The 26,652-nt window shown below is 45.7% G+C and overlaps 1 protein-coding gene across 1 annotated transcript; it reads left to right on the top strand.

Moving 5' to 3' along the window:
* The first annotated feature begins 349 nt into the window (after positions 1-349).
* Positions 350-26,652, top strand: MEDAG (mesenteric estrogen dependent adipogenesis). The gene is made up of 5 exons (XM_075334614.1): positions 350-837; positions 8,711-8,823; positions 12,496-12,611; positions 14,665-14,956; positions 24,266-26,652. The coding sequence occupies exons 1-5, from the start codon at positions 548-550 to the stop codon at positions 24,346-24,348; spliced, it is 894 nt and encodes a 297-aa protein (XP_075190729.1). The 5' UTR covers positions 350-547; the 3' UTR covers positions 24,349-26,652.

The raw sequence follows: 26,652 nt of genomic DNA, 5'->3' as shown, positions 1-26,652 counted from the left end.
GATGATGATGTCTGTACAGAGCTGTGGAATATGTTGGTGCCATAGAAGCAATGCATAAAAAAATAACTATATATATATATATATATATATATATATATATATATGAGCACAGTATAGCACTTGTTTAGCTCCACAGTAAAAACTATCTGGTTCCTGAAGAAAAAAAAAGTTTAAAAACAAATCCGGTAGCATTTCTGCTGCCCACAGATCAACCATCTGGCAATGACAGGGTTAATCGTGCTTGACATTCCAAATAAGCAGCAATTTTAAAACCTGTTTTTCCGAACCTGATCTCTCCCTGACAGTTTTTCTCGCAGTTCTTCCTCCACCTGTTATAAGGAGGGGGAGAGGACATTGTACAAGGCAGGAGTGGTGTGAGCTGTGCATGGGCCTCCCATAAGGAAGGGATTATTGTCCCACCCTGACTCGGAGCTCTTAGGAACTAGAAGCAGTCAGAGCTGGATGGAGCAGTCAGTTCAGCGTTAGCTATAGCCCAGAGAAGATCTAAGTGTTTGTTGTGGAGTTTTGACTTCTCCGAGACATCACAATGGCAACGGGGGATCCAGAAAACAAGGCCCAGTTGGGACGGATCACCAGCATCCGCTCCGTAACCAGTTTCTCCTCGGTGGGCTCCGACATCCTGGCCACACTTACCACTGCCAACTGTGAGATAGCCCTGCTACCGCTAAGACTGCTCGTAGAGCTGCAGGACAAGTACCTGACACTGGAGGACGACGTGTTGACCTCTCATAACAGCTCCGGAGGCTTCAACGTATATAGTGACGGCACCGCTCTCATTGATGGTCGTCAGTGCAGGATCATCAATTATATCCAGAGGTGAGTGTGGCATCATCGAGACTCTCGCCTATTCATGTATCACACTGGGGACACAAGACAGAAAAGGGCCCCTGTGCAAGAACAGTATATGGGCCCTTTGCAGCCCAAAAGCTTGTAAAAATGCAAAATTGCATCTGCTTTGGAGGTAGAAATGAGCCCCTGTGTGGCCGCATTGGTTGCACCATCGGTGTCTGTCCCTCATGTATCACATGGAATATTTTTTTGAAAACAGCATATGTAAAATTGATGTACGAGCTGGAAAATACTTGGATATATGAATTGGAGATTCAGCTGTAGAAATGGTGGTTTTCACTGCAAATTCATTAACATCTAGTTGATCCTTAGCTTAAAGGGATTCTGTCACCAGGTTTTTGCCACCTACCGGTAATCTGAAAACAGCATAACATAGGGGCAGAGACCCTGATTCCAGCGATGTGTCACTTACTGGGCTGCCTAGTGATAGAATCACTGATTAATCAGCAGGAGATTATCATTACAGGACTACTTGGCGTGCTGCAGGTAGTCCAGCATATTCATGAGCTCTGTGTAGCCTGCTTTACACCTTCCGATCCAGCATACGATATCGTATGCGATCGTAACCGCCCCCATCGTATGTGCGGCATGTTGAATTTGTTGAATGTGCCGCACAAACGATTAACCCCCGTCACACGTACTTACCCGTCCATACGACCTCGCTGTGGGCGGCGAACGTCCACTTCCTGGAGTGAGAGGGACGTTCGGCGTCACGCGACAGCCAGCCAATAGAAGCGGAGCGGAACGTAAACATCCCGCCCACCTCCTTCCTTCTGCATTGCTGGCTGGGAGCCGCAGGTAAGATCTGTTCATCGTTCCCGGGGTGTCACACACTGCGATGTGCGCTGCCCCAGGTACGATGAACAATCTGACGTTCAATTCTAGAGAAATGAACGATGTGCGTGCGATGAACGTTTTACCGTTCAATCGCAATCGCACGTACCTGTCACACACTGCAATATAACATACGATGCTGGATGTGCGTCACTTACGACGTGACCCCGCCGACACATCGTAAGATATATTGCAGTGTGTAAAGCGGGCTTATAACTGCTAGATCTGCAGCAGAGGAAACAGGGATTTTATAAAAATTACAGCAAACAGCTCAATAAGTGACACATCGCTGGAATCAGGATTTCTGCCCGTACAGTATGCTTCTTTCAGATGGGGGACAGATTCCCTTCAATGTGGAATTTGGTTACACCTATGAAAAGGTGTAAATAGCCAATATACATATATATATATATATATATATATGATACACCATTCATTTCTATGCAGTTTTTGTGTACATTTAAAGGGAAATACTTATTAAAATTCAGAATGTAAAGGATTTTTACTTGCAAATAACATTGGTAACACATTGATTAGGCATGCCATCGGTGGGGTCTGACAGCAGAGACCTCCAGATGTCACAAAAACGAATGAATTGGTCATGGTTCTAAGCAAAGCTCCAAGACACATAACTGGGAAAGTTCTGTATAGGGAATCCAACACCGTCGTTAGGCTTTTAAATGACGTAATAAGATTCCAGCATGGGGGTCAGTTTCCCATAAAATCCACATCTTTTTGGATTTTAAAGTATTAACACAATAAAGCGGAACCCACACATCGGGGTGTAAGGAAGGACATCTGTCCAACTCCCTATTCCAACTGCCATATTTATTTTAATGGATCGATGCCTATATGTAAGTTCATGTTTTTCCAGCTCATTAAACCTTACATTTATTTTTCCCTCATCAGGCGTGTGTAATTATAGAACAGAAAAACTTCCAGCGCCTTGTTTCCAGGCTTAAAAACCTGCATTTTATGTCACATAGGTGTTTAATACAGCTTCTTCAAATGTCTACCGACGCGTTTCGACCCTGCAGTCTTTGTCATAGTTATAACCTGTATCAATAACAATATCCTTCTTTATATACCAGTTGCCACTGATACATCACTGTTATATAAAGATGGGGTATTTTGTGATAACGGTTATAGTCATGACTAAGACTGGAGGGTCAAAACGCGTCAGTTAAGACATTTAAAGACTCTTTTGGAACCATTTTTGTTGCATTAATAAAGCTGTAAGATTTTAAGTCTGGTAACAGAAGGCTTGAAGTTTTTATGATCTATTGATACAATATAGATGTGGATTTATTGGAATCTCAATCTTTTGCTAAAATTTGTTTCTGTGTATCAAATGTTGCTTAGACTTACAGTGGATTCCAACTTTTAAGAAACGGGACCTCAAACTAATGGTGTAATGTAAAATAACAAAAAAAAGATAGTAATCACCCTCCCTCACGTCAGTGCCAATGCCCCGTCACTGCTCCGGCCTCTGGTGAATTTGGGCTGCAGCAGTGATGTCACATCAATAGTGCACATGACCACTGCCACCAATCACTGAGCTCAGCTGCTCATGCCATCCACATCAGTAGAGCCACTAAGCTTAAGGATTGGATGAAGCGGGCACATGTGCAGGTGGTAATTAGTGACTTACTTGCAAGGATGTATTGGCAGAGGTGGAATGGGAGGCTGATTTAAGGGGAATTTGTTAGCAGATTTGGGGCCTATAAGTTGCGCCCACCACCAGTAAGCTCTTATATACTGCCCTCTAATATGCTGTATATAAGAGCCCAGGCCACTGTGTAGAACGTAAAATTCCCTTTATAATACTTACCTAAACGACAGCTGCGGTGGAGTTGGGTCATATGGGCATCTCCTTTCTTTGCTGCCTCTTCTTTCAACCATCCTTGTCCTCCTTCTGAAGCCTGTGTGAATGACGAGTCCTACGTCATACACACGCACCGGTCCCACGCAGGCGCACTACAATACTTTGATCTGCCCTGCTCACAAAGTGCGCCTGCGCAGGACCTCAATGCCGGCAATTTAGATGACATAGGACGCGTCATGCACCCCAACTTCAGAAGAAGGACGACAAAGATGGCCGAAAGAGGAGGCGCCGGCACTGGAAAACGGAAACGCCCATATGACCCAACTCGACCGCAGCGGCCATTTAGTTGAGTATTATAAAGTGTTTTTTATGCTCTACACAGCGGCCTGGGCTCTTAAATACAGCATGTTAGAAAGCTGTATATAAGAGCCCGGTGGTGGTGGCCGCAGCTTATAGGCCCCAAATCTGGTGCAGGTTCCCTTTAACTGCTGAGTATATGTTATTTTATTTATCACATTTCACCCTTGTAGACATATTTGTGAGGAACTCAAAAACACCATTGATATGTTGCCCTTTAAAGGATCAGCATATAACAGCTACTGGTCAGTGCACCTACCGTAGTAGTCAAAAGGGCACAAAAATGTTGGATAAATCTTTTTCACTCAGATCATAAATGGACGTCGTTGTTCCTTTTAGTGATGTGATACAGTGGGAAACTGAATGTATCTGAAATCATTGGCGCCGACCAGGGCTGATGTCACCCTCCTCCTGCAGTCTGGGCACAGCCCATGTATCAGTTAGCCATTTGTGAGCCACCCAACAAAAATATATAATGACTATATAACAGATCTCCAGGTTAGTGTGGTCGTATATGTTAAAATATAAACAGCTTGTATAGTTAATTTACGCTTTAAAATCTCCAAATTTCAGTGGTTGTAATAAAGAAAAATAGTGTCGTCGTCTCCGCTGGTGAGAGTTTTGGAATATGCCTGTTTATGAATGTTGGATTCTAATGTCGCCTCCATTAAATATTGGCAGACAGTCGCTGCAGACATCATATTTGGCTACAGTTCGAGAAATAAAATCGCTTTAACACAGAAGTGAACAAAATACTCCAAAGCGAGTCACATCTAGGAACCAGAAGGGGCTCGAAGTGGCAGAAAGGATGTGACCTCATTAGCAATGACTAATGACACGTATAAAAAGGTTCCAGCAGCGAATTTGGGACTTATCCAAATCTGTACAATCTGTACCTCCTTGGGAATTTATTATTAAACCACACAAACTATATTACTAATGTTTACTGTATACCTTGTGATCTGATCCTTTGTTAATAGGTGACACATCGTCCTGGTGCAATATGTACAGCTCTATACAAATGCCAGGGCTGCGTAACAGGTAGTGGTTCCAAGTTATTGCCTTTCTTTATAGGGTGTCCGTCTGTAGGATCAACATCCTCCCCCCCTTAAAAGAAGCATTTCTGGGTGCATATTGCTAATGTGACGCCCTGGACTAGCCAGGTAGTCACATACATACCAACATACACACCCCCACCCTAGGCAGTTACAGCAGTCAATCAAAAACCCTTGTTGCCTCCCTCCAGGATCTGATGTCCACACCAGGTGGGGCGGAGCCAGGTGGTTGGCCCCACCCACCAAGGAGTTCACAGGCCTGGAGGCGGGAAAAGCAGTCAGTTCAGTTGAGGAGTTAGAAGTTGGAGGTGAAAGTGAGAGGTCACGGACTGCAAGTGTCTGGGTTGGAGCCCAGACACTGACAGCAAGGTTGGCAGGCGGTGGTGGCCGTCTGCAGGAGTTGGTGGAACTTCGCAGAGCCGTAAGGACCGGAGTCGGGCGTCGGCCCGCCGGTGCTTGACCGGGGACTGGAGTGAAGCTAAGCACACAGGCAGGGCCATCGGACCCCGACCAGGCTTGGAGCCGCCGTCAATAGTCAAATCCAAATGTGACAGGAACCCCCGGGGTTCCCTAACAACCAAGTCCCGATTGAAGGCAACCGCTCACACCGTGAGGATATACAGCCACCGCTACAGGCTAGAGATCCAAGGGCCAGTGCCTGCGGGCAAAACGGGCTCCTACGGCACCTATACGCCGGGGAGCGGACTACCGGTGGGCAACCACAGGAGTCAAGAACATTTACAAAGGTGCAGGGAAAGACAGCTACCATCAACCGTCCGGGGAGAGCACAACATCAACACTGCAGCCGGCTGCGGGACCCGTCCATCCGGCCGTTTTGGTTTACCAGAGACTGTCAGTGATTGTCTGAGTGAGTACACCAGTGCCGTCCGGCACCGCGCCGCGCAGTCCCTGCACCCCAGCCATCCAGCCTCCCCGTTACACCACCGGGCCCCGGGATCACCAAACACCCTACCCACGGAGGGAACAACATCCCAGCTGCACCCTGCCATCTCTCCCGGGATCCCCGTTACCAGCAGCGGTGGTGCCATCATCACCACGTCCCGTGGGTGGCGTCACAAACAATCTCCCTAACCAAAACCACTCCTTTCACTCACTGGCGAGGAGCGCTGCTCGAGTCCCCGGGTCCGGTCCACTGCTCGAGCCACCGAGCAGCAGCAGCAGAAGCTCCGGACCCGAGCGTGGTGAGCGCGTCTCCCTCCGCCCGCGACACTAATCCCTGCCTAACTGTCCCTGTGTCTAGTAGCATAGATAAAGAGATCTTTAGAATAAGTATTTCTTAAGATCCTTTATGATATTCTAATGAGGCCAGGGACTAGTCACAAGGGCGTTACTTACCTTGGCTAATCAGCCCCCTTAGCATGTAACTAACATGGAAATGAATGTGCAGCATCAGAGGCATGGTCGTACTCACCTCTCTGCTGCCACCGTGCCCGACGCTGGATTTTGGCTTCCGGTCATGCGCACGATGAAGTCGGGTGTACGCGTCCCAGCTTCAAATTGGTGTACTACGCATGACCGGAAGTGCTGGGGACTTCTGATCATGCGCACTGACCCTATAACTGGCATTCTGAGGTGGTGCAACGGACACAGGTACGAGCGTCACTGCCGATGATGACGCTGGGTAGTGAGTATTGAGTAGCATGTTAGTACCCCCCTTGTGGACGTGCTAACATGCTAAGAGGGCAGAATGAGAGCAGGAACTAATGCCCTTGAAACAAGTCCCTGGCCTCATTAGCATATCATAAAGGATCTTTAGAAATACTTTTTCTAAAGATCTCTTTATGTATGCTACTAGATACAGGGATGGTTAGGCAGGGATTAGCAATATGCACCCAGAGCTGCTTATAGTTCTGGGTACATACTGCACTTGACAGATTCCCTTTAAACTGTTTAATGAAAAAAGCTTGCCAGTAATCAACTGATTATCGCAGGTTTCGCTCCTCCAAACTTCAGCAACTAGCAATTATTTCTGGGGAAAACCACTTCTAGCCCGACGTCATCTACTGCAGGGTAAATATACCATCACATGGTGGCAAATTAGATGAATTCATGTCCCTTTAAACCACTGACGTGTCAATTCTGCCAAAGGTGAAGTCGCTAATACAAAGTGATTTTCCAACGTGGTCAATAGAAGGTGCTTTGAAAAATTGTCATTCAGAATAGGAGTGCCCAATGACACAATACCAAGACTACAAGAAAAGTTGGCATGTAGTCCTGCTGCTGAAAATAATTTCTCTTCTTGTAGATAGTACTAATGGTATAGTGGGTCTCTTTCTATTTTTGGGGGGTGCTATAGAGCCCAATATTTATTAAGCTTTGCTCTAGCTGTCTACTTCTTTACTAATGTAAATCTATAATAACATGGAAGCTGCTGTATCTCATGCACCACTCCACTGTTCGTGCCACTTCATAAAGTCCTCCCTTGATTGTAATCTTGGAGAAAATACCGTAAAGTCCAAAGCACCGAAGCTCCTATTATTCCAAAAAATTTATTGGTCCCAGCATGCAAAAACGCAACCTTTCATCTAACACAGGGCCTTGTCAAGCCACTAGAAGATGTACATCTTTTAATGGCTTGACAAAAGCCTCTGTGTTGGCCGAAACGTTGCGTTTTGTTTTTTTTCAGTATATGGTGAGACCAGTTTTTTGAATAATAGAAGCAGTTTTGGTGCCTTGGACCTTACGGCAGTAATAATAAAGTACTTCTTTACTACTTTTGTCATTAGCTCTTCTCTATCCAAAACAGCCCATAGCATAGCAAAAATGGGAATCGGAGAATAGCCAAGTACGTTCACAGACTTGCATAACATCTTTCAATGGCTTGACAAAGGCCCTGTGTTGGCCGAAACGTTGCGTTTTGTATTTTTTTAGTGTTTGCTGGGACCAATTAGGTTTTTTGAATAACAGAAGGAGTTTTGGTGCCTTGAGCTTTTCGGAAAATCAATAATAAAGTACTTATTTTACCATTAGCTCTTCCCTGTGCTAAACAGCCCATAGCATAGCAAAGTTGGGAACTGGAGAATAGCCGTAGGCGTTCACGGACTTGCATAAGTCAAACAGGTGAAAAGAACAAAGTACAATTCATATTGGCTCTGTAGGATGTTCTTAATTTTTAGATAAAAGATTGATAATATCCTTTTAGACATCCAAACTTTTATAAATGGGCAGCATAGTGGCTCAGTGGTTAGCCTTGTAGCGCTGGGGTCCTGGGTTTAAATCCCACCAAGGGCAACCTCTGCAGAGTTCGTATGGTCATCCTGTGTTTGCGCGGGTTTCCTCCATGTTCTCCGGTTTCCTACCAAACTGCAAATACATACGAATAGGGAATTTAGCCCCAATGGGGACAGTGATTATGGCGGTGTCTGTAAAGCAATGTGTAATCAAATGGTGCTATCTGGAAAAAGAAATAAAATAAAGCTTGTAGCAAATTCTGTAAGAACAAGTGCTCTTTGGTTCCGTTCCTCGATGATTCAGAGCAGATCCTCCAACGGTCCTAAGTGTCCAGAATGTGCTGTGCGGTAACATCCACTACTCCATCTATGGCACTGCGGTGATGGTAGGACGGCACTTGACCCCTGCGCTTAGTGATTTGCTAAATAAAAACTAGGAGGATCACCGGAGTACCTGAGCTGTATAGAAAAGGTGAATTGTTGGTGGAGGGGGAGTTACCGCATATAGGGTTTCCTGTTGTTGTTAATATGGAGATCCCCTTTAACATGACATTGTGCTTTGTCTTTATTTTTTTCAGGAAAGTCACCCTCCGAAGTCATGTAGATTATAAGGATTACAGAGAAACATTGCTAGCAAAGCCCATGTTATTTATAACAAACGCAAGAAAAGTCAACGGCGACCCTTCTTCAGGTACGACGATGTTTTCTGTATGTTACATTGCATATCTAATTTCAGTGGTTTGAGTAAAGTTCTCCTTTATCTAAATCTCAGGTGAGTCAGGGACTGAAAACAATACTAGGGCCCGACCTTTGCAAAATGACCTATGAATCGTTGAGGTCATGTCAGCTTGTTATTCTAGAACCGGACCAGTACGACCAGACCCAAGTACCTGCAATAATACAAGATGTACCTGTCATTAGTAACTTCATGGAACACAAACAGACAGGTCATGCTTAATCTCCAGATGTCAGGGTGTGGACCAGTTTTGAAGAACATATCACTCACGTTTGTTTTGTTTTTTTTAACAAATTAAATCAAATATTAATCATATTATTTTTTTGTAAATCTGATTTTAGTTTCTGACGGTAGAGTTGTTGTTATTTTTCAAAGCACCTCTCCAGCGTTTCTCTGCTGGTGTGGTGCTTTAAATCTAAGTCCCCTGCCTCTGGTTTTATATCCACCCTCCAGCGTCTTCATTTGTTTTTGCCGACGCTCCCGTTAGGGCCCACTCACACTTGCGCTATTTTGACGCAAACGGAATCCGTCACTAATGTAGTACAGTTCATTTATTTACAGTGGAAGCGCGACATCGTGTGGACACAAGCGGGTACTGCATGACACACACACGCGCCATAGTAACGCGCTTCCACTGTAAATAAATGAACTGTACTACATTAGTGACGGATTCCGTTTGCGTCAAAATAGCGCAAGTGTGAAACTAGCCTCAGTCTCCAGCAGTTTGCAATCTGCCGGCAGATCCAGTGTCTCTTGGAGCGACCCAGAGGTCACATTTCAATGAAGGTCTATGTGAGCCTCATTTTTGCTCTCATAGACTGATATTTCTGATTTCGAACAAAGGTTTATCAAAACTACGTAACAAAGGCTTATCAAAACTATGTATCAGGAATTTTGCAAAACACAGCAGTTTTATTTTAAAACATGACCTACCAAAAGGAGACACAAACGGCAGCAGAAAAAAATTAGATAATAAAATGCACTGAAATGTAATAAAAAAATACAAGTAATTTAATTTAGTTAATTGGGGCAGAAAATCTTCAACGTTACAAAAGCACCAAGTACTTATCGTGGGGATTTAGACTCAAGGTAACACATTTACAAGGACGTTAGGGGTACTTTGCACACTACAACATCGCAAGCCGATGATAGCGATGCCGAGCATAATAGTCCCCGCCCCCGTCGCAGCTTCGATATCTTGTGATAGCTGCCGTAGCGAACACTATCGCTACGGCAGCTTCACATGTACTTACCTGCCCTGTGACGTCGCTCTGGCCGGCGAACCGCTTCCTTCCTAAGGGGCCGGGTCGTGTGGCGTCACACGGCAGGCGACCAATAGAAGCAGAGGGGCGGAGATGAGCGGGACGTAAACATCCCGCCCACCTTTGTCCTTCCTCATTGCAGCCGGGACGCAGGTAAGGCGATGTTCCTTGCTCCTGCGGCTTCATACACAGCGATGTGTGCTGCCGCAGGAACGAGGAACAACATCGTACCTGTCGCTGCAGCGACATTATGGAAATGCCCGACACTGCACCGATCATACAATTTCAACACTTTTGTGCTAGTTAATCGTATTAAAAAGGATTCACATACTCCAATGTCGACAATGACGCCGGATGTGCGTCACTTTCAATTTGACCCCACCGACATCGCAGCTGCGATGTCGTAGTGTGCAAAGTACCCCTTAGGGTGTGATTCATTAGGACTGGTATTGGACATGCAAGAGTAAGGGCCGTTTCACACATCCGGCTTTTCGCCAGATTGCCAGATTTGGCATATTCCAGTACAGTGTATTCAGTACAATGGCAGCGCGACAAGCTCCGGTCACATGCTGTTATGTGACAGGAGCATGTGACCCGGAAGTTGCCGCGCTGCCATTGTGCTGTATCACACTGTACTGGAGTCCGCCGAATCCGGCAAAAAGCCGGATGTTTTAAACTAGCCTTAGATGCACCAAATTCATTAAGAGGCTCAACAAATTAATGAATTACAGGCGCCAAACTCCTCTGCCAGAAATGTACTCCAGTTAGAGACTGGAATACACTTCATGTGAACGTTATGCTACCAGTGTAGCATAACTTTAATGAATTAGATGGGCGAATTTATCTATGCCTTGTACCAACCCACGTCCTCCTATTTTGGGAAAATTGGTCAGGACTGGCATGACGATACCAACAGTTGCAAACGTTTTTCGCAAATTCTCACTTATAGTTATCCCTTTTTAAGTTGTTTTTCTTCTGAATTTTCACAAAACACCTAATGTCCTTATTAGTGTTGTAGTGAGGAGAATGTCTAAAACTGCAGTCTCCGGGACAAGGGATAACAGGCCTAAAATTAAAGTTCTGCAATGTTGTCCTCCCATCCTCTGTCATTCTGAGATCTGTTTTTTGTGACCACTAGAAGGGCAGCTTTTATGTGTTTTAGGCCATTGTCGTCAGGCCCAGCAAATGGTTGACTTCAAGGATTGTAACTTATCAAGATGTCCAACACAGCTACTCTTTATTCCTTCTAAGGAAGATTTAAAGGTTGTATCTCATGAAGAGATCCTCTTTATAAGCAAGTCTGACTTCTGTAAACCTCAGCAATCACCTATAGTCAGTCTTGAAAATGTAATTTTGATTACATGATGGACATTCAAATAATTAGTCAACCAGGTAACACATGAACCAGGACAGCTCATTCCACCAGAGCCAAATGGAAGACCCCCATTTCATCATCCATTAGTCCTAATAGGATTCAAAGAAAGGGTAATGTTCCAATCAGAACCTTTAAGGGGCTCCAACAGCAGCTGTGTCACATGTATAGGGACAGGTTCAGGGTTAGCTCTCACCTTACCATCTAGACCATGCACTTTAAATGGAATTTTTCCTTTAGGCACTCGTGGGGTTAATGCACTTTCTGTTGCAGCAGCAGACTCGTTCAGCTCGATTGGGATTTAAGCCCTCTGCTTCCTGGACTTGTTGCTGGTTATTCTATTCTGATAGGAGCTAGCCAGGGAGCAGAGAGGATGTGTTGTTCACTACTGGTGCTATCTGCTGTTTGTTGTAAGTTGTTCTCCTACCTCCTTTTCTTTGTATCCCTACCCATACGCCTTCTGTTATCCCCTGCTGCAGATTTTTTGTGTGTCATTTTTTTTTTGTTATCCCCGTTTGTTGTTCTGCATTGGTGGGTTGTTGGGCTCCATCTGGGTCAATCTCCTGGGTGGTGGGGGCATAGTGGAAAGCCTGGACAGGAGACAGGGCCACGTTGGAGGCTCGACCTTGACTACCATTAAGTCTACTGTCGGGATAAGAGACAGCTCAGGGTCCCGAGTCCAAGGGTCAGCCTAGGAGCCCTGTACCTGCCTATCCCCCGATAGTTACAAGCTGGAGTTACAAGCTGCCTGTGCCCAAAGATTACCGGTCATTGATGTACTATAGTTTGATGCCCCCATACACATTAGATAAGTCATCCAAACCTGCAACTAATGTCTATGGGGCATTCTCGAATTTCCTTGAACCTATGAAAAGGATCATGCCTATTGAATTTCAATGGGCGATATTTAAGTTTTATATTAACATTAATTTTATTTTTAGATTGTAGCAGTTATTGGATGTGTCTAAAATCCTTTTGCTATTTTTATTTTAGCAGCGAAAACATTTGCCATCATTGTAAATACACGACATCCACAAGTCAGGGCCAAGGTGGAAGGTGCTATGAACAATGCTATATCCTCCGTCATGGGGGAAAACTATCAGCTGCAGGTAAGAAACCCGAAATCCCACCCACAAGAGCAAACATAAAGAAAAACAGGTGGTCACAGAACAAATAAACTTTGAAAATAGGCACAAATGAAAACAAAAAAGAGGCAGCAAACAAGAAATAGGCGAAAAACATAAAAAATAACTGTGCAAATGCAATAATGAATAGGGAACATTGTGTTTTGATTACTTTTTGGGGCATTTTTTTTTTCATTAGGTTGAAAATAGTTCATCCAGAAACATCTGAAATAGGAGAAAAACTACATATTAATCATTTTGTTTTTTGATGGTTTTTATTTGTCTCCAAAATGCAGCATTCTTTGGGTATTCATTTGTTTCTAGTGTGTTTAGCATAGATTATTCTTTAGGACTCTAAAAACTAGTCGGCCCTCTTTCCATGTTATCATGCCCCTGTGGACGTGATAACATAATTTCCATGAGCCGGCATCATTTCTACCTCGTTAGTGCTCCTCAGAAGCAGGGTGGTACTTCCCGGCTTCATTAGGTGCACTGTGCATGACCGAAAGTGCAAAAGATGTGTACATGAGCCATCTTCTGAACTTCGGTCATGCACAATGCCCTGTTGAAGCTTGGAAGCACCCACCCTGCTTCTGTGGAACGCTGAGGGTATGTGCGCACGTTGCTTTTTACCTGCTTTTTTGCTGCTTTTTCTTCTGCGCTGTTTAATGCCAAAATGGATGTGTTCTTCTATTCAAGCAAAGTCTATGGGAATTTGGGTTTCTTGTTCACACTATGTTGTTCAAAATGCTGCCTTTGGGTATGTGCGCACGTTGCTTTTTACCTGCTTTTTTGCTGCTTTTTCTTCTGCGCTGTTTAATGCCAAAATGGATGTGTTCTTCTATTCAAGCAAAGTCTATGGGAATTTGGGTTTCTTGTTCACACTATGTTGTTCAAAATGCTGCCTTTTTGTGGCAGAACTTTGGTCAAAAACTCAGCTTTGCAGTGCAAAACCCAAATGGCAAAAACAATTGACATGTTGCTTCTTTGAAAAGCTGAGTTTTTGACCAAAGTTCTGCCACAAAAAGGCAGCATTTTGAACAACATAGTGTGAACAAGAAACCCAAATTCCCATAGACTTTGCTTGAATAGAAGAACACATCCATTTTGGCATTAAACAGCGCAGAAGAAAAAGCAGCAAAAAAGCAGGTAAAAAGCAGGTAAAAAGCAACGTGCGCACATACCCTAACGCGGCCAAAATGAGCCATGCACATGCGCAATATTCCCATTAGCTGGAGTTGACATGGGCTCATGGAAATCTTGTTATCATTCCATTGAGAAAATAATGTATGTTGAAGCCTTTACCCTTCAGTCCAAATTTTGGAGTTAAAGCAACACTTAGCAAATTGTGGACATAATTGGCTCCATGTGCTCGTTTGATGAGTGAAGGGGCTACCTGCCACTTACATTCACCTGCCTGCTCAGTAAGGCCACATGCACACGTTGAGTATTTGAGTTTTTACCTCAGTACTGAGGTAAAAATAACCTCCCCAAATACTCAGCATTTGCACTTGGCCTAAGTGCTGAGCCTGGCCTACCACAGCAATTATAAGCCAGGCTCAGCACTTAGGCCATATGCACACATTAAGTATTTGGGGAGTTTTTTACCTCAGTACTTGTAAGTCAAAACCAGGAGTGGGAAAATCAGAGGAAAAGTGTAATATAAACACGGCACCACTTCTGTATTTATCATCCATTCCTGGTTTTGTCTACAAATACTGAGGTAAAAAAACTCACCAAATACTCAATGTGTGAACGTGGCCTAACTTGTACCAGAATAATGCATACCGTGATTTATTTTTTATTTGCTTGTGTAACATCAGTCATGTGCAGTCACACATTGGCTATAAATGGTGTGTGTGCTTGCCTTCTATGGACCATACACATCCATAATAATACATCCAATAATATGCTAGTCTGAACAAGCCCTAAAAATCAGGAAAACAGAATCACGTTATAACTCCTTTTATAGGTGGCTTTGTTGTTCACTAAATATAGAACCTGGTCTGCCATTAGTAATGTTTCTTCTTCTCACCAGTTTGCCTTTCACGATGATGTAAGAGACTATCTCCAGAGACAAAACTTCGAACTGACAGAAGACAACCTGAATTTTTCATACACTTTCAAGCTCGACGTCTTTGTGGATTTCTTCTACTTGCTTGGTTTCAGCAAGAAAAATTGTGGCTTGCATGGGAAGATTCTGAACTTGTACTGTACAAACAATAGCAGGAAAGAAAGAGTGAAAATGTTCCTGTCAAAAATGACCAACCCATTAATCCGATTGGGCAGCAGCTTGGACCACGATCGAAGACCAAGTATATACTCTATGGGTAAGAATGAATATGTCTGTCACTTTGAAAACCTCTGACTACAGTTGATCCCAATATTCAGGTTGCGGAAGCTGAGATTTGGGAGTTGTTTGTTGGGACTTTTACCTCGAAGAGCAGCTTTAGCCGTCACTGCGCCCACCTTTGATGTAAGGTGAATACTTTAACTACCATTTAGCATCATTAAAGAAAATACATTTTTTTTCCCAACCCTGTTGTGGAAGTCCTCATACGCATCAGATGGTCGGCACGTTCTGACGACTGTCATCTAATGTGCATGGCGACCTCCCGAACTTGGTTGCCAACCGTTCATAAATTCCCGGACAGTTTGTAAAAGCCCGGTGCTTTTCTCTGCCATCGTTAGCATCTGGCATAAAAAAGCACTAACAGTGATTTTCTTACTGTTTCTGGGGTTTGTACTGTACATGTGCTAAAGAGAATGCCATGTGCAGTACAAACAGGACCTTGCCAGAAGAAGAATGAAGTCTCCGCGAGGACTAGGCAATCATCACTGAGCGCCAGGACTGCATTTTAATTTTATGTCTTTATCGTCGGACCTGCCTGCGGCTTGTGAGTATAATCTATGTCTGTCTTCCGGTTTCTTTTTCTGGCTCTTTCAAGCACCAAACTGTATATACAGGTCCACACTATATCCTGTATTACAGTATGTCTGTATATACTATATGTATACAGTGTGGATATGTGTGTACAGTATAGTGCTGTGAATACACTATATACAGCCTGTATCCTTTATATTACATATATAGCCAGCACCCTCCTGTATCCTCTATATTATGTATACAGCCAGCAGCCTCCTGCATCCTCTGTATTATATATACAGCCAGCAGCCTCCAGTATCCTATAATATATATATATATATATATATATATATATATTATACACAGCGTGAAGTATGAGCCACATGCAGAAATCCCAGCACTTCCAGCCTCAGTTACTATCAGTGAGGCTATTTAATGGTCATCTGAGGAAGCTTCTGCTGCTGAACACACTTGCGCAAATCATGAAGATCCGCTGCTAGCAGCTCTTGTCATTACAGATGTACTTGATGTGAGACAAGTCCGTAGACTCTGCTGGCCAATGTAGCATGTAAGAGGTTGTCCCGGCTTGCAGCACGAGTCTGCAGTCACTGTCAGGATTCTCAAGTACCTGTGCCCGAAGCAGGCAGGCATGTGACCACAATAATGTATGTATATGGTCACATGCCGACTATACATGCCCAGCCTCACTTAATACAAGTGAATTGTGCAAGACCAGACATATCTTGTAGGAATGTGGCCAGATGTATGCAAATCTCATACTTGTGATCATATAACCACCCTCTCCCAGCACCAGAGAATTCTGACTGCTTGTACTGTGGGGATTCCCAAAGTCTACAGTCACATAGTGACTGCAAACTTGCACCCCAAGCCTGGACAGCCCCTTTGTGGCTGCTCCCAGTGGCACAAGCAGCATACTGCCTTTCGTTGTCATGTTGATAAATGGATCCTGGGACACTTTGGAGAAATGGGCGTACCACTGGTACCCCCACTGATCCATTCCATATTGCAATTAACATTGTTTGACACCTTAGATGTGGTTGCAACATCCAGTCTCCACACAAGCTATTAAAGGTCTTTACATGACAATGGGCTACAAGCCAGAGGTCAAGCTGCAGGTGTCCATTGATATCACACCACCGATCTCAAAGGCTATCATGGTGCAGAGCAAGACTCCAATGGAGGCTGGAATAGTCTCTTCAGCAATGAGCTCTATTTTTTGTCACACCAGTCCTACTCCTTGGATTATGGTGTCAGGTGGAGTAATATCCGCTAGCTGGAGCTGTCTAGTCTTCATTCCAAGTGCACTAACAGCTTAGCGTTAGATTTGATTTAATTTAGTCATAGAACCATTTCTCCAAAGTGTCCCTAGAGACATTATTCAACATAACACCGCCAGACCACATTTTGCTAGAGCTAATGTGAGCATCCTGTGTGGCCTAAATGTGCTCCAGTGGCTTCAGCATTTCCGGAGTGGTCTCCCATCCACTACATTTAGGACATCATTGGTTGGTGATTACACAGGAGCTGCCAACAGAGGATCCTAATGATTTGCCCAACCACATTCGGCGGCAGAACCTTACTCAGACGACCATTAATAAAGTCACTGATAGCAGCCGAGACCTGTAGGTGCAGAAGTATTTTTGCATGTGGCTCATACTTAGATAGACTACATAGACTTCTTGTCTTTTCTACCGGGTACCTGTGCCTGTTTCCTATACTGTCCTAAAGAAATCCGTGATCCTGGTGACCTGGTTATACCTGTTCCTGCCACGCCTGTGCTCCGGCTGCCGTGTACCCTGCCCTCCGGTGGGGTGCATGGTCCAGTGGATCCACCTCCTGGGCCTACTAGTCCTCCTGGCCCTGACAGTTTGATCAGGCCATGGATCCCGCTGGAGCGCAAACATCAGAGCTGGCTGAGCTGCGCCAGGAGCTGGCACAACAGCGCGAAACCCTGAACCGGATGCTGAAGTTCCTGACGTCCGTGGACCACCGGTTGTAGATGTTGCAGACCGCCGCCTTGTCTCAGTCCACGCAGCAACCAGTCTCCAGGTCCGAACCAGTTTCCTCCACGGCCTCGCAACTTCGCCTCGCTGCTCCGCCTCGCTATGCAGGGGACCCCAAGACGTGCCGAGGCTTCCTGAACTAGTGCTCCCTGCACTTCCGGTTACTCCCGCATTTGTTCATCTCAGACCAGGCTAAAGTGGCGTTCCTGATTTCACACTTGGAAGGCGAAGCTCTAGCCTGGATTAACCCCCTGTGGGAGAATGAGGATCCGATGACCACCGACATCCAGGAATTCCTGCAAGCTTTCTGAAGTACCTTCGATGAACCCGGACGTACTACCGCAGTGACCTCTTCGCTCCTCCGGCTATGCCAAGGGACCCTGACCGTCGGCCAATACGCCATCCAGTTCCGCACGCTCGCCTCTGAGCTGGGCTGGAACAATGAGGCCTTGACGGCGGCCTTTTGGGAGGGTCTCTCTGGCCGCGTCAAAGACGAACCAGCCGGTCGTGACGTTCCACGAACTTTGGACGCTTTGATATCCTTAGCCACCCGGATTGACCTCCGTTTCCAGGAGCGAACCAAAGAGGTATGCCGGGAGAAGCGACCACCCCGTCACGCCTTGTCCCCGCAGAGGCCTACCGCTCCCTCGCCCCTGCCTTACTGTGATGTGTTTTCAGAACCCATGCAAGTTGACCAACTGAACCAAGCCAAGGAACGCCGTGCAGAACGGCTCGCCCGGGGCCTGTGTTTCTATTGCGGAGACGGTTCACATATGCTCCGTTCTTGCCCGGAGAAACCAGGTAGACCCCAGGTCCAAGGGATGGTGGGAACCGCCACCCTTGGCGCCGGAATCCCCTCCGTTCCAGTTATGCAGACTGTCCAGGTGACGACGGAGAAGACCAGGTTCACAGCAGAGGCCCACATCGATTCTGGGGCAGCGGGTAATTTCATACACCAGTCTGCAGTGAACCGATACCAGGTACCTGTGATCCCGCTTGCCAAGCCCCTCTGGTTCGCCTCCGTGGATGGTAAACCGCTATACGAACCTGTCCGGTATACCACTGAACCCGTGAGACTCCAGGTTGGCACTTTGCATACTGAGACCATTGCCTTCTATGTCATCCCAAGAATGGCTCCTGAGCTCCTGCTTGGTGTGCCCTGGCTTCAACTCCATGACCCTGCCATTAGTTGGCGCTCTGGCGCTATTACTCGCTGGGGGCCCTTGTGTCATGACCACTGCCTACAGCCCGTTCCTCGGCCCCTGTCACCTGAACCTGTTATGCCGCAGGAAGAAGAGTCGACGACGCAGTCCAGCGCCGTACCACAACTTCTGTCACTTGTGCCTGTGGTGCCCCCGGAACTAGAAGAAGAGACGACGCAGTCCGGCGTCGTTCCACCGTCCCTGGCAATTGAGACTTTGATACCACCGACTTGTGATGATGAGACAATGTCTGATACCCGGTCCGAGACGCCCGATCCGGTCGTCCACGATTCCCGTACTGCTTCTGCCCGTTCGCCTCCTCTTTCTGTTGCCACTGCCAAGGGTTCTTCGGCTAAGCATGGTGTGGTCAAGAAGGTGGCACGGGGTCAGCAGTCCTTCTGTTCCTTTGCGCTGGGTTATGGTCCGGAGACTCGGCCCGGGGTGCCCCGGGGGTACTTTGCACGGAGGGAAGGGCTTAAAGGGGGAGGTACTGTCACGCTCCCGGTGTCCCAGCATCACTCCTTACCCACTGATCCGGTCGCACCATCCCCGCACCGCTCCTTAACCACTGATCCAGTCCACGTGTCCACTGGTCATGGCTACTGCTCCCGCTCGTGCTCTCCTGTGTCCTGCTCCTGGTCTTATGAGTCTGACTTTGAGTCTTAGCCACATGTTTCTGTATAGGACCGGGCCGCGCCCACTCTCCTGGTCTTATAGGCCCAGCACACCTGCAGCAGGAAATGACATGATGCTGTGCTGGGTATATAAGACTGGCCTTTCCATATGGGCACGGCCTGATAAACGTGTCTTGTAGCATAGTCTTATGAGCTAGGTGCTCAGGCCCCCTGGTGCCGTGTCCTGTAGACTTCTTGTCTTTGCTACCAGGTACCTGTGCCTGTTTCCTATACTGTCCTAAAGAAATCCATGATCCTGGTGACCTGGTTATACCTGTTCCTGCCACGCCTGTGCTCCGGCTGCCGTGTACCCTGCCCTCCAGTGGGGTGCATGGTCCAGTGGATCCACCTCCTGGGCCTACTAGTCCTCCTGGCCCTGACAATACTCCATACTTATAAATCGAAATGTTCCAAAATGTAATTTGCCATATTTTCATAATTTGCAGATCAGTAACATCTCTATCCTGTGATTTCCATAACTCCATAAGATTTCAATCTTCATGTTGGAATTTCAATGTTGTCTAGTGTAATAAAGTGTAGAGCTGTGTAGAGCTGTGTATATAGTGCATGATGCTCTGCTCCCTAAATAATATACATAGGCACAGCTTAACACAGTATAATATATACACAACTCTACACTATATAGTATATTATATAAAGTCATGTATACAGTATATAGATTGTAGGCTATATTACAGTATATCGTGGGCAGCTGTGTACACTGGGTGTAATTATACACTGCGCAGTACCACTTCTCCAGTCCTGTATACTGGGTGCAATCTCAGTATCTGTTTTAATATATATATATATATATATATATTTATATAACTAGAAGGTGGCCCGATTCTACGCATCGGGTATTCTAGAATTTACGTATTGTGTAGTTCATGTATGATTTTTGTTATATATATATATATATAATATATATATATATATATATATATATATATATATATATATATATGAGAGAGAGAGAGTGAGATGTTGTTGTCTGTAGTTACCAAGTGTTTGTGTAGGCGCTGTACATGTTCTGGGTGTGACGGGGGGTGAGAGCGGTGTTGTATGTGTGTTGCGTGTGTTGCGTTGTTTGTGGAGCGCTGTGTGTCTGTAGCGTTGTGTGTGTGTGTTGCGCGGTTTGTGTGTGTGTGGTGTGTTTTGGGGGGAGGTATGTTTTGTGCAATGTGTGTGGTGTGCGGTATGTGCGTATATTTGTGTGTGCCGCGGTGTTTGTGTGTTGGGTGTTGTGTGTGTGCAGCGTTGTCTGTGTGTGTGGGTGTCTGTGTAGGGCAGTTGTTTGTGGTTCCCAGTGTGTGTGGTGTGTGTTGTGCAGTGTGCGCGCGCGTGTGTGTGTGTGTGTGTGTGTGTGCATCAGCCTCTCTTCTCTCAGCCTACCTCTCCCAGCCTCCCTCCTCCCAGCCTCCCTCAGCATCAGCCTCCCTCTCCCAGCCTCCCCAGCATCAGCCTCCGCCAGCATCAGCCTCTCTCCTTCCAGCCTCCTCCAGCATCAGCCTCCCTCTCCCAGCCTGTCCCAGGATCAGCCTCTCTCCTCCCAGCCTCCGTCCTCCCAGCCTTCCCCAGCATCAGCTTTCCCCTCCCAGCCTCCCTCAGCATCAGCCTTCCCCAGCATCAGCCTCTCTCCTCCCAGCCTCAGCCTCTCTTCTTCCAGCCTCCCCCAGCATCAGCCTCTCTCCTTCCAGCTTCCCTCAGCATCAGCCTCCCCTTCCCAGCCTTCCCCAGGATCAGCCTCCTTCCTCCCAGCCTCCTTCCTCCCAGCCTCCTTCCTCCCAGCCTCCCTCAGCATCAGCCTTCTGCTCCCAGTCTCCCCCAGCATCAGCCTCCCCATGCATCATCCTCCACCAGCATCAGCCTCTCTCCTTCCAGCCTCCCCCAGCATCAGCCTCCCCTTCCCAGCCTTCCCCAGGATCAGCCTCTCTCCTCCCAGCCTCCTTCCTCCCAGCCTCCCTCTCCCAGCCTCCCTCAGCATCAGCCTTCCGCTCCCAGTCTCCCCCAGCATCAGCCTCCCCAAGCATCAGCCTCCACCAGCATCAGCCTCTCTCCTTCCAGCCTCCCCCAGCATCAGCCTCTCTCCTTCCAGCCTCCCTCAGCATCAGCCTCCCGTTCCCAGCCTTCCCCAGGATCAGCCTCTCTCCTCCCAGCCTCCTTCCTCCCAGCCTCCCTCAGCATCAGCCTTCCCCTCCCAGTCTCCCCCAGCATCAGCCTCCCCAAGCATCAGCCTCCACCAGCATTAGCCTCTCTCCTTCCAGCCTCCCCCAGCATCAGCCTCCCCAAGCAATAGCCTTCACCAGCATCAGCCTCCCTCGTCCCAGCCTCCCCCTCCCAGCCTCCCCCAGCATCAGCCTCTCTCCTCCCAGCCTTCCCCATGATCAGCCTCTCTGCTCCCAGCCTCCTCCAGCACGCCGTGCTCCTCTGCCGACACTCACACACCCGATCGCATCCACTCACACACACCCGATCGCATCCACTCACACACACCCGATCGCATCCACTCACACACACCCGATCGCATCCACTCACACACACCCGATCGCATCCACTCACACACACCCGATCGCATCCACTCACACACACCCGATCGCATCCACTCACACACACCCGATCGCATACACTCACACACACCCGATCGCATACACTCACACACACAGACACTGACGATATCGCACATACGCGCTTATACTCACAACATCCGGGGATATCACATGCTTCTGGCCATGTGATCCTCCGGCAGGTCCTGGAAGATCACAACAGCACAGTATCGCCGCCGAGAAGCAAGCGATATCCCAGGATGTTGTGAGTATGTGGATGCGATGTGATGTGTGTGTGTGAGTGAGTGTGATCTGATTTGTGTGTGTGTATGTGTGTGCTGTTATGTGTGTGCTGTTATGTGTCTGTATTTTCCGCCGCTGCAGGACCTTGATGTGTGGATGCGATGTGATGTGTGTGTGAGGTGTGTATGAGAGTGAGTGTGAGCCGGTGTACACTGGTAACTATGATACACATCGGGTAACTAAGGGACCTTAGTTACCCGATGTGTATAATGGTTACCAGCTTTCACGGCCTCCGTGAAGATCCCAGCATCGCAAGGTTATGTGTGGCGCTGCTGGGATCCTGACGGAGCCGGTGTAGAAGCAAGAGATATCCCAGCATGTTGTGATGTGTGAGGTGTGTGTGAGAGTGAGTGTGAGAGTGAGTGTGATCTGATGTGTGTGTACTCACCTGGGAATCGGGGCTCCGTGTCAGTTGGGCCAGAGCGAGCGTGCATTGCATGAGGGGGGCGGGGCCTGCAGAGAGCCGGGGCGAGAGGCCAATCCGTGTGGGGGGGGGCGGGGCCATGGCGAGCCCAGCGGCCAATCAGCTTTGTGTCACCGTAAGGACACAATTTCGGAGCATGACAGACAGACAGACAGACAGACAGAATAAGGCAATTATATATATAGATATATATACTGTGTGGTACCATTTCTCCTGTCCTGTATACTGGTTGTAATTCTCAGTATCTGTATTATTCTGCATATATACACTGCACGGTACCACTTCTCCTGTATACTGGGTGTACTCATCAGTACCTGTATTATTCTGTGTATATACAGTGCACAATTCCACTTCTCTTGTCCTGTATACTGGGTACAATCCTCAGTACCTGACCTGTAATATTCTGTATATATGCATTGCACAGTACTACTCCTCCCGAACTGTACTTCTCCTGTCTTGCATACTGGGTGTACTTTTCAGTAACTGTGATTGAGATATATATATATATATATATAGCAACATAGCAACTTCTATCCTATATTCTATATCTATATTCTATATTGAATCTTCCATTCTTTTTGGTCCAGTTGTCCAGAAAAATGTAATGGTAGGTTGGCAACCCTGCTCCTGACTCTCCCCCGTCAGACGATATTGTAGTAGAAGAGGATTTGAAGTTTGTCCGGTACTTTTGTTCTCAGGAGAGATAAGCAGCTGCCAGCTTACTATTCAGTTTGGAGAGTTGAGTTATTTATGTATAGCCACCTTTAGGCATCATTCAGATCTCTGAGAAACAAGATCCAAGTATGGACTGTAAAGCACATATACTGTCCATGGGTTTTTTGACAGCCGCAGAAGCTTATATAGGTCTATTGTGTTTGGCTTGCTACTTCAGTGGTGGTTTCTTTTTGTGCTTTTTGTTGCTACAATGCCCACATTTTCTCAGTAGTTTTTCTGCTCTCTGCAAACAGATGTGTCAAAATCCTTCCTAACATTTAACAGAAGCAGGCTTTCATCGGCCACTCTGTTTTAACTCTGAAACTTAGCTGGTTTTTAATGAAAAACATAGTTTAAAAGCTGCAGGGGACCAAGCCACACAGACTGTCATGCCTCGGATTTGATCCATCAGCCTCTTGTGCTACAGTCCGTTTCCCTCTCCTCTGACCTACAGTCAGGTTCGGTCACTGCCTGGTTCTGAACACTTTGATTGTGTGTTCATTGCCTTTCAGCCAAAAGTGTTTCCAATTATGTAGTTCAGTCAACCATATCATCCAGCAGGTGTAACTATTTGAAGTGGAGCCATGGACCCAGCTTTGAATTACAGCCTGTCTGCCTAGTGTTTCTCCAAGCAGATTGTTTCACCTTATGCACCTTCTCCCGGATTCTTTAGGAGGTACATGAAACCCTCCATGGCCGCTTAGGAAGCAAAGGTTCCAGTGGCCATCTGAGCCTTCCAGTTAGGATTGTTTCAGTCTGCGTAAGGGCCTTAACGAATTTCTAGCCTGTGCGAAAACTGGGCGGGTCAGGACCTTATTTTACGTTATTTTCCACGTGTGCACTTCAGATAGTCTGTGTATAAAAATACTTTTGTTTCAATTTTTTTCAGACATGATCACGGAAGATCCTTTTCCACAACAACAAGAAGAAGAGGTGAATGACATTGCCCCAGTTCTGCCACTGAGTTCATGAAGATTAAACACAGGAAAAATTTGCAAAGGAAAAAAGAACAAATTGAACAACTACGGACATGAATGTACGGACAGAGGACAGTATGGTTAATACTGAGGTTTATGCTTAGCACTTAACGGCAAAATTTTGGACTTTGTTGTTCTGGATTTTCTTGAGTTAAGATGTTGTATTATCAGCAAAGTTAAGGAAGACAAATGTACTTAAAACTAGCAAGTGTTTTATATTGCAAAACCATTACTGACCTCCACAGACGGAGTATAGGAAGAATTGGGATGTTAAAACTGTATCAGTTACTAAAGTGAACATTTACCCTCATAGACTTTGTTGTGTTATTTACTTTGGAAAGTCTGATAAACTGTTTGGATTTAAAGCACTTAATGAGGTTGTCAGCTTTTGGATTGAAGGCCCAGTCACACACAACGACTTACCAGCGATCCCGACAACGATATGACCTGATAAGGATCGCAGGTAAGTCGCTGGGAGGTCGCTGGTGAGATGTCACACAGTCAGACCTTACCAACGATGCAGGAACGATACAGGTCGCAGTAGCGACCTGTATAACGATCTCGGCAGTCACTGTGACCCCGTCACACAGTGTCAAACACAGCGATGCATCCTGCCCAGCAGGACATCGCCTTTGAAGAAAATACTAGCGATCTCACAGCAGGGGCCTGATCGCTGGTAGGTGTCACACATAACGAGATCGCTAACGGGATCGTTGCTGCGTCACAGAAATGGTGACTCAGCAACGATCTCGTTAGCGATCTCGTTGTGTGTGACGGGACCTTAAGTCTCTTTAGAAGGGCCCCTCAATGATAAGTGAAGTACCAAGGGTACCGGCTGATGAAACCCCCAATACTTGGCTGTAATGGAAGGGTCAACCTGATAAAAAGTATTTAATTTCCCTTCGGGGAAATTAAATAGCACCCAACGTACATTGATGATAGTAGACTGCCAACGTAATGCAAAGATACACAGGATACTACAGAATAAGAGACACTCTTTGTACGGTGCGACCTCCCTCCATTATATTTATATACCGCAACAGGGAATATACATTCTTATTTAGATTATCAAACAAAACAAATTTATAGATAAAGATTTAAACTTTTTTTTTAGCAAATATATACTGACCACATATGTACTTTTACTTTAAGGGCTTTCCGTTTTCCGTCATATATGTGACTGTTGTAATACAATTACTTATTTTCAATATAGTAGAACATTTCCTTTCCTGTATCACCTTCTATAAATTACTAAATATTCTGCACTAATGGAAAATCAAGCATCGTAAATATATCCTATCATTTTGGACAAGTATTGACTTTTAACAACCATTTTAAGGTCTGTATAATGTAGTGTCCTTTGAGGCCATTACCGTCCTTAAAGCTTATACAGTATTTGTTCAAAATATCTTTTTCTTCCCAAACTTAATTTCAATGTTTTGATGTGGGACGGTGGAAGGGGAAACCAGGATCCTTTTTTATCCTCCAAGTACTGATTCTTCATCTTTAGGCCATAGTCACACGTTAAGTATTTGAGTTTTTTTTACTAGGGATGATCGAATACCTCAAATATTCAGCTTTGCAAATATTTTCCGAATAGGTCGCTGCTATGCGAATATTCGTTGCGCAATGTAAATCTATGGGAAGCCCGAATAGTTCCGAATAGTTGTTATTTGCGTTTCTCATAGACTTACATTGCGCATCGAATATTCGCGAATAGTCGAATAGCTGCGACCTATGCGGAAAATATTCGTGAAGCCGAATATTTGAGGTATTCGATCATCCCTATTTTTTACCTTTCAGTATTTGTAGCCAAAACCAGGAGTGGGACAATCAGAGGAAAGATATAATAGAAAGATGCCACCACTTCTGTATTTTATACCCACTCCTGGTTTTGACTTTGCATTACTGACATAAAAAGCTCACCAATTCCTAATTGGCAAAAGTCTTTGTACCTTACTTCATTCTTATTTTTTGCTTTTTAAATGAACGAAGTTTGGACTGGATTACGGTCCTGTTTATATTTTACTATGGAGTCCTATTCTCATAGCCTTTAGCCTTAAAAACATTTATTGTACTTGTGTGTAAACGCAATTAGTAACTTTTGTACATAGGTCAAATTGCTCTTCTATGTTCTATTTTATGGCTTGGGATTAGTGAGATTAATGTTCCTAAAAGCTAAATGTACATAGAACTAAAGACCTTTATCTTTTGACTTAATTTAGTAAAGGTGTCAGGTCATTTTGTTTTACGTTATATGCCCAGATGTATATTTTTCATTAAAACTGTTTTATGAAAA

Source organism: Anomaloglossus baeobatrachus, chromosome 2, assembly GCF_048569485.1.
Source record: "Anomaloglossus baeobatrachus isolate aAnoBae1 chromosome 2, aAnoBae1.hap1, whole genome shotgun sequence".
NCBI classification, from domain to species: domain Eukaryota; kingdom Metazoa; phylum Chordata; class Amphibia; order Anura; family Aromobatidae; genus Anomaloglossus; species Anomaloglossus baeobatrachus.
The sequence above is the reverse complement of the archived record's forward strand: the minus strand, read 5'-3'. Positions and strand labels throughout refer to the sequence as shown.

Coding starts and splice junctions, on each gene's coding strand:
- MEDAG (XM_075334614.1), top strand. CDS start 548: ATGGCAACGGGGGATCCAGAAAACAAGGCCCAGTTGGGACGGATCACC. Junction 12,612..14,664: donor GGGAAAACTATCAGCTGCAG/GTAAGAAACCCG, acceptor TCTTCTCACCAG/TTTGCCTTTCACGATGATGT. Junction 14,957..24,265: donor ACCAAGTATATACTCTATGG/GTAAGAATGAAT, acceptor AATTTTTTTCAG/ACATGATCACGGAAGATCCT.